The 22,093-nt window shown below is 57.7% G+C and overlaps 1 protein-coding gene across 3 annotated transcripts in view; it reads right to left on the bottom strand.

The window, feature by feature from the left end:
- Positions 1 to 2,590: 2,590 nt before the first annotated feature.
- Positions 2,591 to 22,093, bottom strand: part of CUEDC1 (CUE domain containing 1) — an 85,070-nt gene continuing 65,567 nt past the window's right edge. For all 3 annotated transcript variants that reach the window (XM_040244272.1, XM_040244271.1, XM_040244269.1), the window contains exons 3-11: positions 19,150 to 19,277; positions 13,782 to 13,908; positions 12,874 to 13,066; positions 11,735 to 11,818; positions 9,891 to 9,962; positions 9,051 to 9,144; positions 7,916 to 7,974; positions 5,944 to 6,014; positions 2,591 to 4,025 (exon numbers count right to left, since the gene is read on the bottom strand). In XM_040244272.1, coding sequence (XP_040100206.1) covers positions 5,947 to 6,014; positions 7,916 to 7,974; positions 9,051 to 9,144; positions 9,891 to 9,962; positions 11,735 to 11,818; positions 12,874 to 13,066; positions 13,782 to 13,908; positions 19,150 to 19,277 — 825 coding nt within the window. In that variant the 3' untranslated portion in view covers positions 2,591 to 4,025; positions 5,944 to 5,946. The remainder of the gene's footprint in view (positions 4,026 to 5,943; positions 6,015 to 7,915; positions 7,975 to 9,050; positions 9,145 to 9,890; positions 9,963 to 11,734; positions 11,819 to 12,873; positions 13,067 to 13,781; positions 13,909 to 19,149; positions 19,278 to 22,093) is intronic.

The raw sequence follows: 22,093 nt of genomic DNA, 5'->3' as shown, positions 1-22,093 counted from the left end.
CCACCAGGTGGCAGTAGACCCACACAGCCCCCTCAACAGCCTGCCTCCCCACCACCAGCTCCAGAAACTTCCACACCTTCATCCAGCTGGCCCAGCGAGTCAGGTCAACAAATATGTCTAAGGCCGTGATATTGGACAAAAGGGGTGCAGTGCTTCTCCCTCAGCAGCACATCTGCCGTCTGATGGAAATGCTAAGAGACTGTTTCTGTTACTAAAACCAAAGGATGCTAATAGCTGACTTTCCGGCATGCTGTTGGAAAGGCTTTGAAGCAGGTGGACCTTTCTGCCTCTACAGACTGCATTTATGCAAGGGTTCTAAGTCTTACCACCTGTTCCCCCACCCGAGTGTATCACCTAGTGTTCAGGCACCAGCTCGGAGTTCCGCTGAAAGTGAAATCTGCTCGGCTGTGTCTGACTCCTTGTGACCCCATAGACTATACAGTCCATGGAATTCTCCAGGCCAGAATACTGGAATGGGTAGCTGTTCCCTTCTCCAGGGGATCTTCCCAACCCAGGGATCGAACCCAGGTCTCCCGCATTGCGGACAGATTCTTTACCAGCTGGGCCACCAGGGAAGCTGCCTGGGTTCAAATTCAGGTAGTATCACTTACTGAATAAGGACCAGGTCATCTCTGTGCTCCAGTTTCCTGATCTGGGAAACGGAAGTATTAATACTGACTTCATAGCACAGTTGCGTGATAAAATAATGTGAGCAAAGCACCCCAGAAAAGTGACTGACATACAGTAAGCAGCTCTCAGCATCATCATTTCACATCGTGCCTGTCTTCTTCAAACCAAGTTTTCTTGTGTTTCCTGCAACCTCAACCCTCTAGCAGGTGCCTCAGAACACTAGAGAGGGGCTTCCCTGGCAGCTCAGTGGTAAAGAATCCACCTGCCAATGCAGGAGACGTGGATTCAATCCCTGGTCTGAGAAGATCCCATGTGCCTTGGAGCAACTAAGTCCAGGTGCCACTCTACTGAGCCTGCGCTCTAGAGCCTGGGAGCCGCAACTCCTGAGCCCAGCGTGCCACAACTGCTGAGGCCCGCGCACCCTAGAGCTCACGCTCTGCAATGAGAAGCTCATGCACCGTGACTAGAGAGTGGCTCCCGCTCACGGAAACTAGAGAAAACCCTGCACAACAGCGGAGACCCAGCGCAGCCAGAAATAAACACGTGAGCCTAGAGGGAGGCTGAGACCCCGCTGTGGTCATCAACAGCCTAGCTCCTCTGGGCACAGCACTCCCTAGTCCCGTGAGCTCCTCTCAAGCTGGGACTGAGCCCTGAGGACAGCAATGCATAGAAAGTGGGAAGGGATCTGGTTGGATCAAAGTCCAGATAGTCGGGCTCATTTTTGCTGAAGATAAATCTGCAGGTATCACCTTGTGGACACCAAGAGCCCAGAACCCACAGATGAGCGGAATGGGAAGGTAGATGGCTGGGGCAGTCACCTGGCCCAGCCGGACGCCTTCCTGGGTGCTCTATATACTGTTCAGCCAGGAGGAACTCCTTGTGGAGCAGGGGCCTCCTCTTCTGCACTCCTGCAGGGCCTGGTAAGCTCTCTTTGCCTTTGTCAGCAAAGTGATGTCTCTGCTTTTTAATATGCTGTCTAGATTTGTCATAACTCTCCTTCCACAGAGCAAGTGTCTTTTAGTTTCCTCTTGGTTTGCTGAGGTCCAGGCTCAACTTCCCAGGTGGCACAGTGGTCAAGAATCCCTCTGCCAATGCAGGAGACGCAAGAGATGAGGGTTTGACCCCTGGGTCAAGAAGATCCCCTGGAGCAGGAAATGGCAACCCGCTCCAGTACTCTTCCCTGGAAAATTCCATGGACAGAGGAGCCTGGCAGGCTACAGTCCACAGAATCACAGAGTAGGACGCAGCTGAGCACACAAACGCCAGGTCTGGGGCATCAGCGGGTATGTCCATCTAGGAGACCAACTTCATCTACCTGGGCTGGGGGTAGGGCAGGGGTCCGAGCAGAATCTTTTCTTAGGGGAGGCAGGAGGGAACTGCATTGTTTATCCAGAAGAAAGGCCACTGAACTCCAATACTGCATTGGGGGAGACTTGGCCCGGGTGACTCCAAGCCCAGATATGTGTGGTTGAAGCCACAAGGAGGCCCACCGCTCAATACCAGGAAGAACTTTTTAACCTTGAGAACTGCTCTGTCTGAAAAGGGCACCAGCTCCCTCCTTGGGAAGTGAGCTCCCTGGCCCGGAAGGCAGTAGGGAGAAAGCCAGAGAGATTTGAACTGGAAGATCTCTGTGGGCCCTTTGAAGTCTGAGACTGCACATTCCCGCAGCCCCAGGAGGCCGATACTCTGGCAGCTTTCTGTTTATTTAGGGAGGTGATCGGCTGGAGCTTCTGCAACAGACTGTCGGCAAGCGGTTTACCTTCCCAGGCAGACTGGAAAGCGGGCAGCCCAGCCGGCGGGCGAGGCTGTGGTGCGACACGGGTGTCACCGGGCCCCTGAGAGGCCATGCCCCGGGCCTGCGTTAGCTGCGGGTGCGCCAGGCCGGCGGCCCCGGGGCGTGGGGTGCCCGAGGATGCGGGGGTGCAGAGAGGAGAAGAGGGTCAGCCCAGGCGCCGTCAAGTCAGAGCACCAAGAGAACACCAAGTCTTTATTACACCAATTCCTACGAAACAGCTCCAGGAAAAAAACCCACACGGAGGAGAGACAGAACTAACAAAGTCACACGCGTGGACCGGGGCTCCCCCTCTATCGTGCGGGGGCTGCGGGGGATCGGTGGGGAGCCGAAGGGCGACTGCACTTCCGCCGGGCGGGGAGGCGGCCGGGGCCCCCCCAGCCCCGGGCACTGCGTGGGGCGTGCCAGGCCCTCTTTATCTCAGGGTGACTTGTGGTCACCCAGCCCTAGCGGGCCTGCCGTCTCCTCTTAACGCCCCAACGCTGTGCAGCTGGGCGGACTCCTCGCTCCAGCTGGAGCCTCTTACCCGCCAGGCTTCCCCCAGGTCAGCACACCCCCATCTTCAGGCGGGGGGCCACAGAGGCGGGGCTGGCCGCCCCCCAGCCCTCCCGCTGGCAGTGGCTGGTGCTGGCTCAGGTCCATAGGTCCCTTGTTCACCTGGCCATTCACCTTGTCGCTCTTGGCAAGGGGCACCCAGCACGCCCTTGTGGCCCGGGGCTGCAGGCCGGCTGGCAGCCTCCTCTTAGTGCCTCCCAGTCCCACACCTTCCCGGGGTTACCAAGGAACTGATCGCTGCCCACCCGGAGGCAGCAGAACGTCTAGTCCAGGTGGGAGCTCAGCGCCGCTGGACAGGGGCTGCAGGATCCCATCCAGAACCGGCTTTTTATCTTCTGCCAGACTGAAGACCGCCGCCCCCATCCCGACCCTGCCCCCGCTAGAATCCTCCAGCTCCAGGGTGGCCTGTCTCTGGATCCCTCTGAGGACCCTTGCCAGCCCCCAACAGAGGCAGCAAGGAGCCCATGCGGAACAGGCGGTACACACGGCTCTGCAGGGCCCGTCACCCCTCAGACAGGGCTCCAGGGACCGCCCAGGGCTCTGTGCAGCGGAGGGCCGCTGAAAGGCAGGTGGCCACGGGGATGAAGGGCCCCAGGTGCCCAGAGGGAGCCGGGATGAGGGCGGGGGGTCAGGCCGTGTCTGTGGTCTCTCCTGCAGGACAGGAGGGAGGCAGGGGCTCCACCCTCAGGCCAAGAAGGCTCTGGTAGGATCATCCTCCCCTTTTGGGTATTCCCACCTTGCCTGCTTTCTGTTTTGCTGGGTTTTCTTTTTCTAACAGAAGAGGGGTTAGCTCCTGCATCTCCATCCATTCCCCTTAGAACAGCCTGGTTACAGAGGCGCTGTGGTTGGCTGCTGCCTCCACCCTCCTCCCTTCCTGCAATCACAGCGGGCAACTCGGAAGTTCTGAGTCCCTTGGAAAGTGGCAGTGGCTGGGCTGGACTGTGGCCAGAGAATCACCGGGCCTCAGAACTGAAGCACCATCTGTCCGACGGCAGCTGGGATGCCTCTGCCGGTCGGATCGTCCCCGGCAAGGAGGAACTGCTGGTATCTGGAAGGAGAGAGGATGGGAGAGGTCTTTTTCAACAGAGCCCTGTGGTCTTCCCTCATCACTAGCTCCTGGAGAGAGAGTCTGGCGCAGAAGCTTCTAAAGACAGGGGCCCTCTCCTTCCCCCAGGGACTCTGTGTCAGCCTTGGAACTTGGGCTAGGGTCACACACGCCAATCCAAGGTCTAGAAATGTCCCAACGTGCAAACCAGGGGGGCCTCCGGCCGCTAGAGGTGGAGTGGGGGTCTGGAACGCCTGGTGGATGTGAAGCTTCTGTCTGTAGAGGGCTGAGAACTGTGCCGGCTGCCTGACCTCTTCTGTGACCAGACGCAGCGGGAACTCAGCAGAACTACACGGAAATACACCCAGGGCGCTTGTAGGGGCAGAAAAGCAAAACGGGGCCGGAACTTGGTGGGACCCCACACCAAGCCAAGGAGCCTTTATGTGGAAGACCCACTCAGAGAGCGAGGGAGAGACGGGACTCAAGAGGCGTCCCGGTGATGGCTGAGAGAGCAGGGGCAGGAAGAGCCCACAGTGGTGAGCCAGGTGACGAGAGTCAGCAGGGTGGTGATGAGAGGGATAAAGAAGAGAAGTGAAGGGGGACGTCAGGAGGAGGGGGCTGCCTGGCTTCAGTGAGTGGACAGCCGGGGCCAGGAAGACCGTGGTGGGCACAGCGGGGGCTGTGGGACAGATCTGGAGAACCAACACAGAGACTCAGGCTTTGGAGCCAACCGCACACGAGTGTTGCCGTGAGAGAGGCTGGTGGCATGGCTGCGAGAGTGGGGCGAAGGGAGACTTTGAGGGCGGTCAAGGTCAGAGCTGCCGGGAGCGCTGGGGGCCCAAAGGCACACAGAGAAGCAACAGCAGAGAGAAAGGGGGCCCAGGATTGCTGGGGCCACAGGAGGCCGTGGGGAGACAATGGGCACAGCAGGCAGAAGACAGCACCGGGGCAGATCGGTCAAAGGCCCCCGAGCAGGCAGATGACCGTGAGTCAATCTGGGGGTGGGGGGCAGCCAACCCAGCATGGGCGAAGGAGGGTGCGGCTTCTCTGCAGGTCGGGTGGCTCAAAGCATACTGAGGACTCCTGGCTTTTAAGGTGGGAAGCAGGGGGATGTAGGCTTGAGGACGGAGCTAGACAGGGAAAAGGTGGGCCGTTCAGGAGAGAAATAAATGATGAGCAAGCTCCTGACAGGGGGTGGCCCTGGGCCAGCGGGAAGGACGGCTGCATCCCCCACACTCTGGGGCCAGCACAGCAACCGGGGCAGGGTGGGCAGGCAGACTCGTGACAGGGGGAGGGGCTGGAGGCGGGACCGGGTCCTCCAGCAGTGAGGGAGGTGTGGGCATCCCCTGGTCCTCCCCAGGGGGTGGTCCTGGGGGAGGCGTCAACATCCTCTGGTCCTCCCCCAGGGTGGTCCTGGGGGTGGTGTCGGCATCCCCAGTCGTGGGACGCACAGGAAAAAAGGGAGAAAACCAGCCTGCAGGCCCAGGGCTCCGGCCAGAGATAGAGCTACCTTGAAAGGGGCCGTCTCCTCATCGCCTCCACCACCGAAGCCCAAGCCGGCGGCGGTGGAGTGAGGGCCGGTGTGGCTCCGGCCGGGGTGAAGCCATCTCAGCTTTTCTCACACCGTTCTTAGTGTGCTCTGTGCGTCCTGGACTTTATTCTCAACCGTGCTGTCAACTATTCAAGGTCAAAGCTGGTTTTTCTTCTCCTGTTCCTAGCATCTGGCACAGGCAGGTGTGACTGTCTTTTGTCAAATGAATAAATAATGGAGAAAATGTAAACCACGAGCTCCCCTGTCACAACGCTAGGGGAAGAAGCCGGGCCCTGCAGCATCTAGCTGCCTGAGCCTGCCGCCCCCACCCTGGGGAGATGGCCGGGGCGTGCAGCCAGCAGTCTTGGGGAGAGTGGCCCCGGGCCTTACCTCCTACTGCCCTTCCTTGAGTGCCTCCTCCACCGTGGGCACCTCCTGTCGCCTCCCCCGGAAGTCTTCATCTGAAAAGCAGAGAGAGGAAAGAACCTCAGCCTCCCCACTGCACAGCCTCGCTCAGGCACGTCCCCCAGGCTGGGGAAGACGGCTGACCCGCTCTCTGCACTGCGGTGGCTGAAGCACACGCTGACCCCTGGGGACCTGGGGAGAGGCTACAGATGTGGGGTCAGGACCCCTGCCTGCTGCTCTGTCTCCATCTCTGAGCTTGGAGAACTCAAGTTCTTCCCTCAGTTTCCTCATCTATAAAATGAGATGGGGGATGCGGGAGTGTCCCGATGACCTCCAAGGCCCTTCTAGCCCTTGTTTAGGATGTCTCCTGACCACCAAAGGGCCCTCCTACTCTGGGGCACCAGACCAGGGCTCAGCTGTGGGCCCAAGGAGGTCTGAGGCAGTGTCTTCTGGCCCACATGCCACTGGGAGGGACTGGATGGAGGTAGAAAGGCCTCTGGGCCCCAACACCGAGACTGCCCAGAGCATGGTTCTCAAGGTGCAGTCCTTCCATGCATCTGGGCTTGTCTGTCCCCTCACACCCAAGAGAATATTCCCCAGAAGTATCACCCGGCTCTTTGTGCTCCAGGTAAAGATCTAGGTGGAGATGTAGCTGGGCCCCCTTTCAGAAGTGAAAGGAAAGGAGAGGCAATGTGGACCAAGTTCAGTTCAGTCGCTCAGTCGTGTCCGACTCTGCAACCCCATGGCCTGCAGCACTCCAGGCTTCCCTGACCATCACCAACTCCTGGAGCTTACTCAAACTCATGTCCACCAAGTTGGTGATGCCATCCAACCATCTCATCCTCTGTCATCCCCTTCTTCGCCCGCCTTCAATCTTTCCCAGCATCAGGGTCTTTTCCAAGGAGTCAGTTCTTCACATCAGGTGGCCAAAGTATTGGAGTTTCAGCTTCAACATCAGTCCTTCCAACGAATATTCAGGACTGATTTCCTTTGGGCTGGACTGGTTTGATCTCCTTGCAGTCCAAGGGACTCTCAAGAGTCTTCACCAACACCACAGTTGAAAAGCATCAATTCTTCTGTGCTCAGCTCTCTTTATAGTCCAACTCTCACATGCATACATGACTACCACAGCTTTGACTAGATGGATCTTTGTTGGCAAAGTAATGTCTCTGCTTTTGAATATGTTGTCTAGGTTGGTCACAGCTTTTCTTCCATGGAGCAAATGTCTTTTAATTTCATGGCTGCAGTCACCATCTGTAGTGCTTTTTGGAGCCCCCAGAAATAGTCTGTCACTGTTTCTACTGTTTCCCCATCTATTTCCCATGAAGTGATGGGACCAGATGCCATGATCTTCATTTTCTGAATGTTGAGTGTTAAGCCAGCTTTTTCACTCTCCTCTTTCACTTTCATCAAGAGGCTCTTTAGTTCTTCCTTGCTTTCTGCCATAAGGGTGGTGTCATCTGCATATCTGAGGTTATTGATAGTTCTCCTGGCAATCTTGATTCCAGCTTGTGCTTCATTTAGTCCAACATTTCTCATGATATACTCTGCATAGAAGTTAAATAAGCAGGGTGACAATATACAGCCTTAACGTACTCCTTTTCCTATTTGGAACCAGTCTGTTGTTCCATGTCCAGTTCTAACTGTTGCTTCTTGACCTGCAAAGAGGTTTCTCAGGAGGCAGGTCAGGTGGTCTGGTATTCCTATCTCTTGAAGAATTTTCCAGTTTGTTGTGATCCACAGAGTCAAAGGCTTTGGTGTAGTCCATAAAGTGGGACCAACTTGGGGGGACCAATTTCTTTGGGTCACCTGCCCACCAACCCTGATATGTGTCCCATAGTTGGGAGGCCCTGCCCTGACAGGTTGGGTTCACCTGTGAAACACCCAGGCCCTACTCTTGGAGGACTACCCATCCTGGCAACTCAAAGCTCCAGCCTCCCTGCCCTCTCCACCTTACCACAAGCATGGCCCTCCACGTCATCCAGGAGATTGGCCGTTGACGCTGCGGCCCCCAGCCTGCCGGGTCGTTCAGGAAAGCTGTCCCAGGAGTTGGTGGGCACTGCCTCGGGCCTCCCAGGCCTCCCCACGCCCTGGCCCCGGCCTTCCACCTCCTAGCCAGAGCTCAGGAGGCCTCCCTCACACCAGCCTTATCCCCTGACAACGTCCCAGTACCTCCCACAGGCTCCTTTTCTGGGGGTCAACTGAGTAGCCAGGCCCTGACTCTCTCACCCGGCTCCCATCTCTGGGGACAGCTTTCTTTCTGTTCGCCTTTGGCTGCTGTGATGGCTCAGAGGGTAAGGAGTCTGCCTACAATGCGGGAGACGTGGGTTCAACCCCTGGGTTGGGAAGATCCCCTGGAAAAGGAAATGGCAACCCACTGCAGTATTCTTGGGCTTCCCTGATGGCTCAGCTGGTAAAGCATCTGCCTGCAATGCAGGAGACCTGGGTTCAATCCCTGGGTTGGGAAGATCCCCAGAGAAGGGAAAGGCTACCCATCCCAGTGTTCTTGCCTGGGAAATCCCATGGACGGAGGAGCCTGGCGGGTTACAGTCCATGGGGTCGCAAAGAATCGCACATGCCTGAGCGACCTCACTTCTTCACTTCACTTGGCCGCCCAGCATCTAATATCTTGGGCCCTGTCTGATGAGCATGGGTGGGAATCTGGGTAAAATTGTGGAAGGCCGTATTTTTACTGGAGGAACCAAGAGTGAGAAGGCAGGACCAACATCTGTGAAATGAGGAGGTGGGAAGGTCTGTGGAGCAATTCAACTTAAGAAATCAGGGAAAGGTTTGCTGATTTTGATGGAAGAACCAAGCTTTCTCCCAAGATGACCCCAGAGAAGAAGTTAAAAAGTGGTAGGACAACTTCTGAGCCCACAGTGGGTTGACACTGGCCTGCTTCCCATGCTGGGGGTGGGGGTGGGGTTGTCAAGAAATGGCACCCAGAGATAAGGCTCTCCGTGGAGACGGCAGGGGTGAGGAGGGCCCGTCCCACTCCTGGGGAGGGCGTAGCCCAAGGGAGCACAGTGCGGGGTTCAGTGCCCTTGGCGTCCACCGGCGCCGCCACCCAGTGCCAGGCTGGACAAGGATACGACTGATGCTTCAGCAAGTGTTTCCTCTTTGACTTCCTCATCTTGGTCTTCTCCGAGAAGGCCCTGGCCAGCTCAAACAGCTTCCTCCGGGTGGCTGGGGACAAAGAGACCTGTGAGCCGGCAGCCCCCAGGACCAGGGCAGGCTGGTGGGGGTTACTGCAGGGGCAGCTCAGGCCACCGAGTGCACGAGCAGGGCCCGCTGCCCGCAGCAGAGATCCGGGTGCTCCTCCTGGCCCCGCTGAGACAGACAACCACGCATCTGGGCTTCCTCTCCGGCCACCTCCCCGTCTCCCCCAGTCCACCTCCAGAGCTGGCTCTGGGATGTCCATGACGAATCCGAGACTCTCAAATGGGGCCTCAGGGCATGGCAGCCTCATTCACGCATGGCTGTGTGTCTGTGGGGACAGAGGGGAATGGGAAGGCGTGCCTGGGCTGGCGAGACTCCACGGGAAGAGGCCACTGACCTGGCGGGCCTCCCACCCACAGAAAGTGGACCAAGCTTGGCCTCCCCACTCGGTTGGCCCCGGCCAAGCAGTAGTCTCAAAGCACAGAGAATGTGAACTCTAAAGGGGGTGGGGTGGGGTGGGGGGGTTGGTCCCAGTACAATATTATTTCTCTGCAGACAGCTGGCTCAAGAGGATTTCAAACTTAATTTGTATCCAGACTCAGCTGCACAGGGAAGTGAGGCAGGGAAGCGGAGGGAGCCAGTCAGTGATTAAAATGTCACTTTGGTTCACCAAGAATCAGTGGGCATTAACAATGCCAGGTGGCTCCCTCCCCTCCCAGGAAGCCACAGGCCTGTCTGGGAGCAGCTGGGGAGGGGGCGTGGGCTGGACTCACATTTTCCCATGTGTTTCAACTTGTCCCTGAATAAGGCATCTTCAGACACAGCGGGGTTGGCGTCACTGTTTCCTGGAAGGGGGAAGACATCACTGAGGACCAGCTGGAGAGGGACAGTGTGCCCTGGTCGAGGCCTGAGGCGGCGGGTCAGGACTGTCCCCCCAGCACAGGGCCTCGGCCCCACCCTTCCGGGTGAGGAAGGGAGCACAGGCTTCCTCCCTAACCCGGAGGGAGCTTCAGGCAGGGGGTCACACTAGGCTTCAAGGAGCATTTGCTTCCTTCCTCATCCAAGTCTCACTTGCCCCTTTTCTGTAAAGATTCTGTGCGGAGGGCCGGCTCCCACCTCTGCTCCTCTGACCACTTTGTGTCCCGTGAAGGCTCTTTGGGAGCCTGAAATCAGCTGTGATTGGAGTATTCACACCATGGAAGCTACCAGATGCTAGGCCCCGGGGCTTCCCCCACACCCCTGCAGGCTGTTGAAAGTTCACCCCCATGTGGCCGGCTGGCCTGCGTCCTGACGCATATGAGAATTAACACGGCAGTGGAAGGAGGCTCAGGGCACACAGCAGGCCCCCGCCGTGGGGATGCCCTTCTCCCCCGGCCAGGGTTCACCTCTCCATGACTCCCCCAGACGCGGAGTTTCTGATTCGTTAGACCATAAGCAGGAACGAGAATGGGGCGAGTCCCTAAGTCGGAACCCAGCCAGCCAGCCGGCGTCTCACGGATCACTCAGCACCCACCTGGGTCCCTCACTGCCTTCCTGAGGTCCCCACGCTAATCCCGAGTCACCTTATCCACTAAGTCCCTGTGAGTCATTCTGATCCATCTCAGCCATCCCGGGGTCTGTGGTTAATTCGGGATCAAGGACACGCGGCTGCCGCTGCACATCTGGTGGGGCCTAAGCTCCCAGCCTGTTGCTTATGAATCAGTTCCACGGCGTTTTCTCTCTCCAGGCTGGGATCAACTGAGTCCCCCCTCCTTCTGCCCCCCTCCCCAACTCCACCACTCAATGCAAGATCTGTTTGGGGCAAAAGCTGCACATTCTTCCTCTGAGGCAGGAGGCCCATGTGCGCGTGGCGGGTACCGGCAACCAGGGCCACTGTACATACACACACAGAATCCAGATGTCGAGAGTGGAACCAGGGCTCTCGAGGGGTCCCCAGCTCCAGCTCCGCCCCAATCCGTGCAGCCTAGTAGCCTGCCGTCCACCCCAGGCCCTCCTTCAGCTGCTTGGGCAATTCCTGCTTCTCACCGTCTTGTATATAAAACTTCCAAAATTCTCTTCCTCCAATACTAAGGCAGGGCCTGGCCTGGGGGGAGATAGGCCCCAGCTGCTGAATGAATGAATGTGCCTTCCCCAGATGGACCCTCCCTGTCCCCCAGCGTGTGCTTGCTACAGTTAACCAGCGTCCTCAGCTTTGCTGGCTCGGGCTCCCTGTTTCTTGGAGGCATCTCCTGCACTCCCCACGAGACCATAAGCTCCCCTGGGCAGTACCTGGGTCTCTGAGTCCCTTGCCAGCCCCGGCACCCTATGGGACATTATGTGGTGTGCTGTGTCCCCTTCTTGCCCAGGCTCCAAGTGCCTCTAAGGAGTGGAGCCAGTCTGCAGGCCTGCCCCAGGTGAGGGCTTCAGCAGCCGCTGGGTTGGCAGGAACCGGGGCTGCCGAGGGGAGGGCCCATCTCACCCCTCTTGGGGCATATGCTGATAGGGCAAAACCATCCTCTGCAGCCTGTTCCCCACCCTCTCTCCAAACTCCAAATATGCAGACACCCCTGGGCTGTGAGCCCCTTACACCCTCCAGGGCCCCCCCGCCCCTCTCTCTCTCTCAGGAAGGCAAGGTTACCTGGGACAGGAGAGGGAAAGTCAAAGTCATTTCCCACGGCCACGCTGCTGGATGTAGATTTCTGGGACTCGTATTTCAGTCGATCTGGAAAAGGCCCACAGTCTGGTCAGGGGAGCTAGCTCCCACCCGGGGCCACCTGAGCTGAGAGGTGGTTGGAGGCCAAACCCTGAGAATCAGTCCCACACACACACACACACAACATGTGCACACGCGACACCTATGGGCTCTCAAAGAACCAGAACTCTCAAAGACACAGAAAGCACTACCTGGAATGTCAGAATGCCAAAATTAAGAGGCCCCTGAGAAACTGGATTGTCCAGCCCTTCATCTAAAAGGAAAGGCCTGGAGACTCCCACCAGCATCTTTACTGCAGAGCTGGGACCAGCCTTCGGCTCCTCTGTCTCAGGCCAGACTTTCCCCTGCACACCATGCTCCTGACCAAAACACACTGCCAGTCACACACACGTGTATGCACAACACCTCTCTCCCACAGGCCGCTCACTGTACGCCATCCCAAACCTTCCCACTCTAAAGGGGGAAGGCAGCCAGGCTCGGAGGAGTAGGATCCTTGGCCCAGAGACAACCCCAACACCCCCAAACCCTGCAGAGGCCCTGCTCTAACGTCCTCGGCTCAGGGAGGAACACACCCTGGCACCCACCTACACAGTTCCTCTTCTGCTGGAGCTCCAGCCACACAGGGCAGCCGCCAGTGCCTGGCACAGAGCAGAAGTGCGGGGGGGCAAGGAGGCGCAGAGCTCAGAGGGCGCCCCGCTCTCCTGCTAAGTCCTGGTGACTCAGGTCCCTGTGAGCAGAACTCTGCTTCCCAGGCGGCGCTAGGGGTAAAGAACCTGCCTGCCAGTGCAGGAGACATGAGAGACGTGGGTTCCATCCCTGGGTAGGGAAGATCTCCTGGAGGAGGGCAGGGCAACTCCAGTGTTCTTGCCTGGAGAATCCCATGGACAGAGGAGCCTGGTGGGCTACAGTCCATGTGGTTGCAAAGAGCCAGACATGACTGAGTGATTAACACTTTCACACTTTCACCTGGACGACTCAGACCTCCAGCTCAGAGCCCCAGGCTAAAGCCGACATCGCCTCGCCTCAGCCCGGAGCGCGGCTGCAGCACCCCCCCAGGGCACCACCTCTCTCCAGGGCGAGCAGGAAGTCCCGGTTGCGCTGCAGCTCCTTCATGAACTCCTCATTCTGCAAGAAGAGCGCAATCCTCTCGTCCTCCAGGTACTGCTTCCAGCGGCTCTCCTGGTCCCGGGACTCAGGCCCCGCCACGGGGGGCAGGCTTCCCTCCATGCTTGTGAGCTTGGAGCCCCTGGAGGTGGCCTGAGGAGGGGAGCAAGCACGTGGACGGCCTACTCACGAGGGCGCACGCTGCACCAACACCCATGTGCACCGGGGGTACAGGCGTCCTTCCCAGGATGCTGCGGCCACGCCCTGTGGCCAGGACCTCCTCTACCCAGATCGAGTTGTTAGCCAAGACTCAACTTAACAGACCAGAGCCCTCTGTGCTGAGGAAGCATCAGGGGCTTAAGAACTACTCTCCACCTCCCCAGCTTGATACCCTGGACCTTCCCACCAGCGTTCCCTTCGTCAAAACCTGAATAGTCCTGAAGAGTGATCTTCAAATAGCTCAGAGTCCCCATACTCATACTTTTCTTGTCCTGGCCATCTCAGAGGAGACTGCTTGCAAGGGCCAGCCTCTGGGGAGAAGCACCCTGGCCCTTTCCCCGGGGAAGGAAGGAAGGAAGGAAGGAAGGTGCTCTGCCTTTCTGCCACTGAATGACCCCCCACCCTGCCCCTGCCCAACTCCTGCCAGCCTAGGGTGATGCCATTCGCCAGAGAGTATCCTCAGGGCGCTCCCCTTCCTAAGTGGAAGGGGAAACCTTACAGGCCCCGATGGGGAAGGAGGCTTTTGGTTCAGCCTTCTTTCCCTACCACCCCAGGGCAGCTTAGCCTGGGCTTAAACGTGAGGGAGGGTCAGTGACTGGCGTGAACATAGAGACGCTGCACAGGCTGGGGGCCGGGGGACCCCCGTTACCTGTATGCTGTCCAGCTGCTGGGGCAGGATGCGGAGAAAGTCTTCAGGGAGGTTGCCCAACAGTGGCGGGTTCCAGTTGCGGTAGCGCCTCTGGCTGGAAGGGGGCACGGAGCCCAGCACGTCGATGCTGGAGGACGACAGGTGAGGATGAGGAGGGAACAGTCAGGCCCACACACAGGTGTCCTGGCCCATCACCCCGGGATCCTGCTCAGAATGGCACCCATGTGCCCAAGCTTCCAGCTGCCTCCAGCACAGAGGCCCAGCCCCCTAGCTCCCCTTTCAGCCAGGCCGTGGCTGACCCCTTGCCTCTGGGCCTGGACGCCTACTGCACCAGACACTCACTGCTTCCAGCCACCCGGTGTCTGCAAGGTCTCTGGGCCTAGGGGCTTCCTTGGCAGTCCAGGGGCTATGACTTCACCTTCCAACATAAGGGGTGCAGATTAAATCCCAAGTCAGGGAGGTAAGATGCCACATGTGTCTTGGCCAAACAAACAAACAAAAGGTCTCTGGCCTGCGTTTGTGGAGCTCATGTTGGGTGCTGTGGATTTGGACATGGATGCAGGAGTCACAGCCCATCAGCCATCTGTCTCTAGCATCCAGGATAACACGAGCTCCTCGGTGTTGAATGACAGGTGTGCTCCCAGGGAACAGATACCCAGAGCGGCCGACAGCCCAGCCTGCCCCAGTGTTGGTTTGCTGGGATCAGGGGACACGGGGACACCAGGACCCCTAGAGGGCAAGCAGACCCAGGCTCCAGACCTGGTGGGTGGTCCCAGGGGAGACCGTATCCCCTGTAGGGCTTTCCCCTCATCTGCAAACCACTGCTGCCCTGCCCAGGTGCATGGGAGCCCCTCACAAAGCTGCCTTGAACAGCAAGCTGGAAAGGCACGCGGAGGGTGGGATGGCAGGGGCTGTTCTCCTGGCCGCAGGCAGAGGTCACAGCGGGAGGGGGGGTAGGAAGGGGGGCGTGGGCACGTGCCCGCCCTGACCCCCCGGCCTCCCGCCCCGCCCTCCCGGCCCGAGGGCGGCCTGGGGCCGGGCCAGGAGCTCCCCACAGCTCCCCGGCGGCATGCAGCGTGGCAACCGCAGAACACGTGTTCTGCTGAATCAGGAAAATGACACACAGCGAAGCCAAGCCAGGGCCAGGGGCGGTGGGGGCCGCTCTCGCGGGGCCGGCTTTGATTTGGTCTCCAGCTCCAGGAATCCCGCCCGCCCACTCACTGGAGGGGAGCTTTTCCGGGCTGCCACTGACGATGGAAATAACTTCCTTTCCTTTTCTATTTTGGGCGGGTGGCCTGGCGGCCCAGGGGGAAGGGCGGGGGTGGCAGCAGACAGGATAACAAGCTGCTAAGTGCGAGGTGGGAGCGCAGCTCCAGACGGCAGCCAGGGAACCCCGGGCCCCTCTCGCTGTTCCAGAGGGGCAGGGGGCGGGGGGCCCTGCATCACAGCCCAGGACTCCGAATCCCAGGCACATTTTCTGCTCCATCACTCCTCTGCCTCCCGACAGAGTTGGCAACTTCATTTTGCTCCAAGGGCCAGACCAGCTCCCACCCCCGACTCTGACACCCTGGAGAAATCGCCTCCAGCCTCACCATCCTTCCTGTGGTTTCAGGGTCCTCACTGGGCCATGGGTGATCACCCCAACTCAACCACACCCGGAATTACCCAGGAAAGCCCTGGAGAGTGCCCCAGAGTTGCAGCTGGCCCCCTGTAGACATTTGTTACTGAGCACCCAAGTCAGGAGGGGGACAAGGAGCTGGAGGCTGAGGGTCCTTGGATGCTGGGCCCACGGTCCTGGAGGAGGGGGAGGGCCGATCCCCCGGCCCTGGCTCGGGCTGAGATGAGGTCAGCCCACAGCTGCAAGAGCCAGGGGGGCCCTGAGCACAGGCGGGCCAGGCAACTCCATTGTGGTCGGAAAGGAATGTCAGAAATGAGCTGAGAGGCAAATGAAAACTTCCAAGGCTGTAATTTCAACAGAAGAACAGCAGGTGGCCTGTAAGGAGGGGTGCTGGGGCTTCAGAGCTAGTCTTTCATTCAGGAGAAAGAGGCAAGGACAGGCTACGGGAAGGAAAGGAGAGGGAAGGCTGGGAAGGCTCTTCTGGCCCAGAGTTTCTGACTCTGCACCCAGAACTAGAATTCCAAGTGCCAACAGACTCAGACCCCCAGGCTTACCCAAAGAATATCAGAGCCCAGAAGGATTTCAGTGACAAGCCTTCCAAGCAAGATTTCTGGTAAAGGCAAGGAGGCCCAGATGGGGTCAGGCCTGTCACCGGGCACACAGATCATCCTGGTGAAACCTGGGCCTAGGGATCCCAGCATTCCAGGCAGGCTCCCTGCCTCTCTGCACCCCAGTAGCTCCCAAACCCGGCTCCACCTTTGGTCTCAAAGGCAGTCCAGTGCCTGGAGGTGGCAGAAAGGAGCCAGGCCATTCCTGCCCCCCCACCCTCCCCCAACTCACCTCTGATTGCCTCCAGCATCCAGGAGATGCTTAAAACACTAACATGATTCCGCCACCCTCCTGCTTGAACCCCTGGGTGCAGGATAAGGTCAGAGCTCCTTGGAGGACCCATGAGGGCTTCCACTGTCTGCTGGCCTCAGTCCCACCAGGCCTTTCCACACTTCCTGGAGTTCTCTCAGATGGGCCCCCGTCTCCGCCCCCAGGCCTTTCTTTGCATGTACTGTTGTCTTTGCTTGGAATGCCCTCCTGTCCTCTGCTTCGGCATTTTACAGCGTGGACCTCAGCTCCTCTAGGCTGCCTTCTCTGTACCCTGCCCTGTGTCTATACCTGCCCCCAGACTCCGAACTCCTTGGGAGGTCAGGGTAGCAGGGTCCTCTTCTCTGTATCACACACGGTTCAGCACCTGTCCGCTTCAGATGGCTCCTAAATGCTAGAAATGCACGTCCCGGATGGAGAGACTGCATGAGGCCCTGGGGGCAGTTGTGGGGGTTGGGAATCCGGGCCATCTGGGTCTAGCAGGGCCAGCCCAGAGCAAAGCGGCAGGTGTTCAGAGGTGAGGCCTGCCCCTTTTGAACACCAGCCTCTCGGAGCAGCCTTAACTCTGGTCTCGGTGTTCACCGTCAGAGCTGACTTCAGAGGCCCGCTGTGCAGCCGGGATGGGACGTCTGCTGACACGTCTGGTTCATACCTGGGCCTGTGCTAAGTGCCCCCCACATAGCATCTCATTCAACCCTCAGCAGAGTGCTGAGACGGGGATGAGTGTTCCCATTTCACAGATGAGGCAAATGGAGCCCAGAGAGGGTAAGCAGTGAGCCAAAGGCACCTCAAGAATCAGAAGTTAGACGGCTGAGGGAGGGAGAGGTGGGGAGAAACACGGCCTCTGTCTGACTCCACAACTCACAGGCTCTCTTCCCTGGATCCACCCCCAGCCCAGCAAAGCCTTCCTTTCCAGGTCAGGCCCCTGAACTTCAAGCAAGGGCAGTAGCTCGTCCAAAGTCACGGGGTGTGAGTGAGGCTTCTGGAGCCTTGGTCTGGTCCAGAGGTCGCTCAGTCCCCACCGGAGCTCCTGTCACTAGGCTGCATGGCCTCTGCCCTCCTCCAGCCACAATGCCAGGGGAGAGGGAGAAGCACGCAGCTGCGATATCCGTGCCCGGTTTACAGTGGGATGCTGTCTCTGATGGGCTAAGTATTCCCTTCGGAAAAATAGGCAGAACTATTCTGCCTAATAGAAACTGAACTTTTTTTTTTTTTTTAACCATCTTGGAATATTAAAAAAAATGTCAAAGGAAAATCATTTAGCCCTGGGCATCGTGACCCATCCTGGGCTGCAAGTCCTACAAAGATTTCGCCCAGAATATCTACTTATGCCCCCCTCATTACAGCCTCAGCTCCGCTTCTGTCCCTGACTTCACACAATGCTCCTCACCCCAACAACGTCACAGGCCACTGTCCGCTCCCTGAGCTACAATCACAGAGGTTTTTCTCATTAGGGGATGACAGGACACACCAGGGGATGGCGTTTACTGGCTCTGGAGTCAGAATGACCTGGGTTCAGGTTCGAGCTCTGTGGTCTTAGGGAAGTTATGAAACCTCTCTGGGGCTCGGTTTCTTCATCTATAAAATGAGGATGACACCAGTGCCTACCTCACAGCTGTTAGATGGTTTGAATGCCAGTGTATAGGTGAAGAACCTTGCCATTTTCTGGCGTTTGAAGGGTGCTTAATAACGGTAGTTGTTATTGTTAGCTATGCCTGGATGATCACAGTTTTCCACTACTACTGCCTAGGACTCCCAGGATCCCCAGAAGGCAAGATCAGGCCCCAAGGACTGTCCCATCAGTCCCCCCACCCCTCCCCATCCCAGGCCTCAGCCATCCTCAGGACGAGCAGCTCCAGGACAAAGAGAAACCTGGGCTCCAACAGCCGCCTCAAACGCTTGTTGTTGCTGCTTAGTCGCTAAGTCATATCCAACTCTGCAACCCCATGGCCTGTAGCCGCCAGGCTCCTCTGTCCATGGGGTTTTCCAGGCAAGAATACGGCAGTGCGTTGCCATCTCCTTCTCCAGGGGATCTTCCTGACCCAGGGATCGAACCCGGGTCTCCTGCATTGGCAGGCGGATTCTTTACCACCTGAGCCACCAGGGAAAGTGTGTTAGTCGGTCAGTCGTGTCCGACTCTTTGTGACCCCATGGACTATAGGCTGCCAGGCTCCTCTGTCTGTGGGATTTCCCAGGCAAGGATACCGGAAGCCCCACCTCAAATGCAGAGCCCAGAAAAACAAGCACTTCAGAGACCAGCTTCATTTTAAACTTCTAAATTACAGAGTTCCTGACCTGGAAAAAGTCTCCAGGCAGCCAGCAGTCTACTGTTCTGCTTCTGATTATTAAATTGCCCTAGAAAAAGAGACTTACTTGCTCATCTCCACAATCTCCCTAGAACCCCAAATATCCACGTCATTGATTATTGATGACTGTCTGGCAGTGAGCACTGTGTTGCAGAGGATTCTGAGGTTCCGGCTTACCTGAGCCGGCAAGAACATAGTGATCAGTTAGTGATATCTGCCATGGGCACAGGAGGGGAAGCGTCAGTACACCTCCCGTCATCCCCACTCTGCGTCTCCCTCGACTGCGGACTCCCAGAAAGTGAAGGCTGAGCCTTGTTTAACTCTGTGTCCTGCCGGGTGTTCAGCACAGTCCTAGCCCAGAGTAGGAATTCAGTGGCTGTCTGTTCTTAGAACGCTTAGAGCTTGAAAATTCTCCTTGGGTTCTAGCTAAAGTATGTTTTGCTGTAGTAGAAGCCTGTTCCGGGTGGAATACAGAGGGAACCAGCCAAGGTGCCCTCTGGGCTTGTTGTACTCATCCCAACCCCGATCCTCCTGCCCCTTGCCCTGCACTCTGGGGGCAGATTCTTACCGGGGAGGTGGAGTTGGGGGAGCCAGGGGGTAAGGCCTGTCCAACACGTGCATGTGGTAGGCAGGTGGGGAGTACACAGGTGGGGGCTCCTCGTCAGAGCTATCGGGTTCCAAGGTCCTCTCCAAAATCTGCATCAGAGACAACAAAGAAAGAAATATTAACAACCCTTCCTTGAACTGAAATAACATGTAGACAAAAAATCAAGCGTGGGCGAGGATGTGTAGTCAGGGAACTCCACTACTGCTGGTGGGAGTGGAAAGTGATGCAACCACCACTCTGCACAACTGTCTGGGTTCCTGCACTGGCGCCCAGCACATGGGCTACCTCTGAGTCTACTATTCCAACACGCACAGCAGACGTGAATGCACACGTCCCCAGAGGAATGCTCAGAGCCATCCAAGTAAGGTTCAAAACCAGGCAAAACAACTTCACACAGACTGCAGGTGGAGCAGTGTGACCTCTGGGGATGGGGAGGCGGAGAAGGGGCATAAGGGGGATTCCAGGCTCTGCGGATGCTTCTTGACCCGGATGCTGATGAACCTTCACTGAGCTGCCCACTTGTGCCTTGTGAATGCTTCTGTTCACGTGTTACTTTTGGTAAATAGCTTTAACATCATTCCTATCCTTTCAAAGAATTTCCACATCAATTAACTCACCTTAAGCTCAAACAACTTGGCAAAGTAAGTAATGGATCATCACCCCCATTTTACAGATGAGGAAACTGAGGCACAGGCTGACTGATGAACACGGCAAAAGCTGCACGCTGTTTCTAGAACTGAGTCTCTAACTTGGATGTGGTGTCTACAGCAGGAGTCTCTCCTTCGCACACAATGCCGGCACGCCCAGGTTGGATTCTCAGGGCAGAGAACAGCAAAATGAGGGACCAGGCCCTTCCTCATGGACTCCTCTCCTCATCCAGGAGCCAGAGAAAGGGGGCAAGAGAGGCCAAAGGCTGGGCAAAGGCCAGGCTTCCTGCTGCATGGGCTGCTCTGAACCCTTGCCCAGCGCAGTCTGGAGCAGCAGGAAGCCACCAACCTGGAGAGCCCAGGTCACACAGTTCCCACCCGAGCCCTTCCCCAGCTCTGTGTCTATCTCACCTCCGAGACCAAAGGACACATGAAGGGCTCAGAGGCTGTCAACTGGCCCGAAATCTGAATCCTAAGTGAGTCTGCCGAAGTCACCACTAAGACGCCTCTGCACGTCCCTGCCCACGCCCAGCCACTCTTGGGCACCCAGTCTCAACAGGGACACCACAGCAGGTGGGAGGGTGGGTGAGCAAGCAAGCATGCATGCACACATGCACACACTGCCTCGTGTTTCAGAAGGCGTCTGTGCTCACCACCGTCCCACCATTGTACACACGCTGCCATGCTTTGTACACATCCAGCCAGCCTGACCCAAGGAGGCCTCCTGCTCTGGAATGCACTAACGTTCTTTCCTTTGAAGCGGAAAGTATTTAAACAGATGCTTTTGCATTAAAAAAAAAAAAAAGACAGTAGCTGTCTTTCGGGCCACTGCTCTCCTTAGCCAGAATTTCCACACGAAAAGGCGAGCGAGCCAGAGAGCACCGTAAGATCCAGTCCTGCTCCTTGGCTCACCCCGACTCTAAGGGACGGAGCTCCAAGCTGGGCCCACAGGCCAAGCCCACGGCTGCCCCTCGGCGGCCAGCCTGGCCCCACTGAAGCCGCTCTGAGTCAGACGAGTGAGGAGGGGCGGGTTCCGAAGGAGCTGCTCCCAGAGGGAAGCTGCTGGGGGTCCCTCTGACTGAGGCCCGTAGCAGTTGCCCTGCAGGCCTCCGCAGCCCGCCGCACAGGAGAGGGCAGTGAGGCCTTTCTCCTCAGCCGCTCCTGCCCCTTAGCACGGCCTCCAGGGCCTCCAAGAACCAGACGCCCATCAGAGGCTCTTGGAGCAGGATGAAGCAAGAAGGCAGACAGCAGGCCAGGCACACTCCGGAAAAGGCTGAGCCCCAGTCTTCGGGGAGAAGTAACCCCAGTCGTGTTTCTGGCCTCCCCTTTCCTCCGCAACTCCACGAGAGCCACAGTAAGGCTGTCCTTCTGGCTCTAAAGGTGAAGCTTCTGGTTCCGTGGCCTCCCGGCTTATCCCCGTGTGGGTGATGGATGCCTGCCAGGTGCTCTGGGGGCCAAGGTCCAGGCCATTTATCTGACGGGAGACATTTCTCTGTGGCGAGGATACCCCCAGGCCAGCCCACCATTCATCAGCCCCCAGAGAGGGGGCTTTTTCCAGTCAGCAGTTATTGTCAGCCCAGCTGCTGCTCATAAATTTTCCGCAGCACTTTCCGCTGGCTCAGGAACTGCCTGCCGACGGGCCCACGCAGAGCTCCAAAGATGAGGGCTGGGGAAACAGCCAAGGGGGCTGCTGAGAAGGGGCTCCATCTGGAAAGCCAGATACTTGGAAAAACAGAAGCACACGCAGCACAGGCCTATCAAGGGCATCAGGGGAGTTTTACAGAGGGTCACAGGGCCGTGGGTGCCATGAATAAGGGGGGAGACACAATCCTACCTGCCAGACAGTCAGGACAAATGAGACTGTGGAAGGGGTCAGTGTTTGCAGAGAACTCTCCTTCCAGCTCACAATTAAAGGTGGCATCTGCCGATGCACACACACACACCTCCTCCTCGCAAAGAGGACCCACTGGCTGATCCAAGCAGAGCCAAGGTGTACTCTCCCAGGAAAAGAGACCAAAGAAAGCTGTGCAAACACAGCAGCAACACTGAGTCATTCAACAAACTCCCCAAGCGCCTGCTATGTACGGTGACTGTCCTGGGTGCTGCGGGTGACAGAGGGATGAGCCAGATGTCACTGCCCACAGAGCTTCTCCTCCACCCAGGCAGCACCCCGATAGGAGGAAGAGCGAGGAGGCTCTGCCCGGCAGGATGGCTCTGATTAACGGAGAATGGCCACATGTAGGGCTGTGTTCAGAAGG

The sequence above is a fragment of the Oryx dammah genome, unplaced genomic scaffold (assembly GCF_014754425.2).
Source record: "Oryx dammah isolate SB20612 unplaced genomic scaffold, SCBI_Odam_1.1 HiC_scaffold_8, whole genome shotgun sequence".
In the NCBI taxonomy this organism is placed as follows: domain Eukaryota; kingdom Metazoa; phylum Chordata; class Mammalia; order Artiodactyla; family Bovidae; genus Oryx; species Oryx dammah.
The sequence above is the reverse complement of the archived record's forward strand: the minus strand, read 5'-3'. Positions and strand labels throughout refer to the sequence as shown.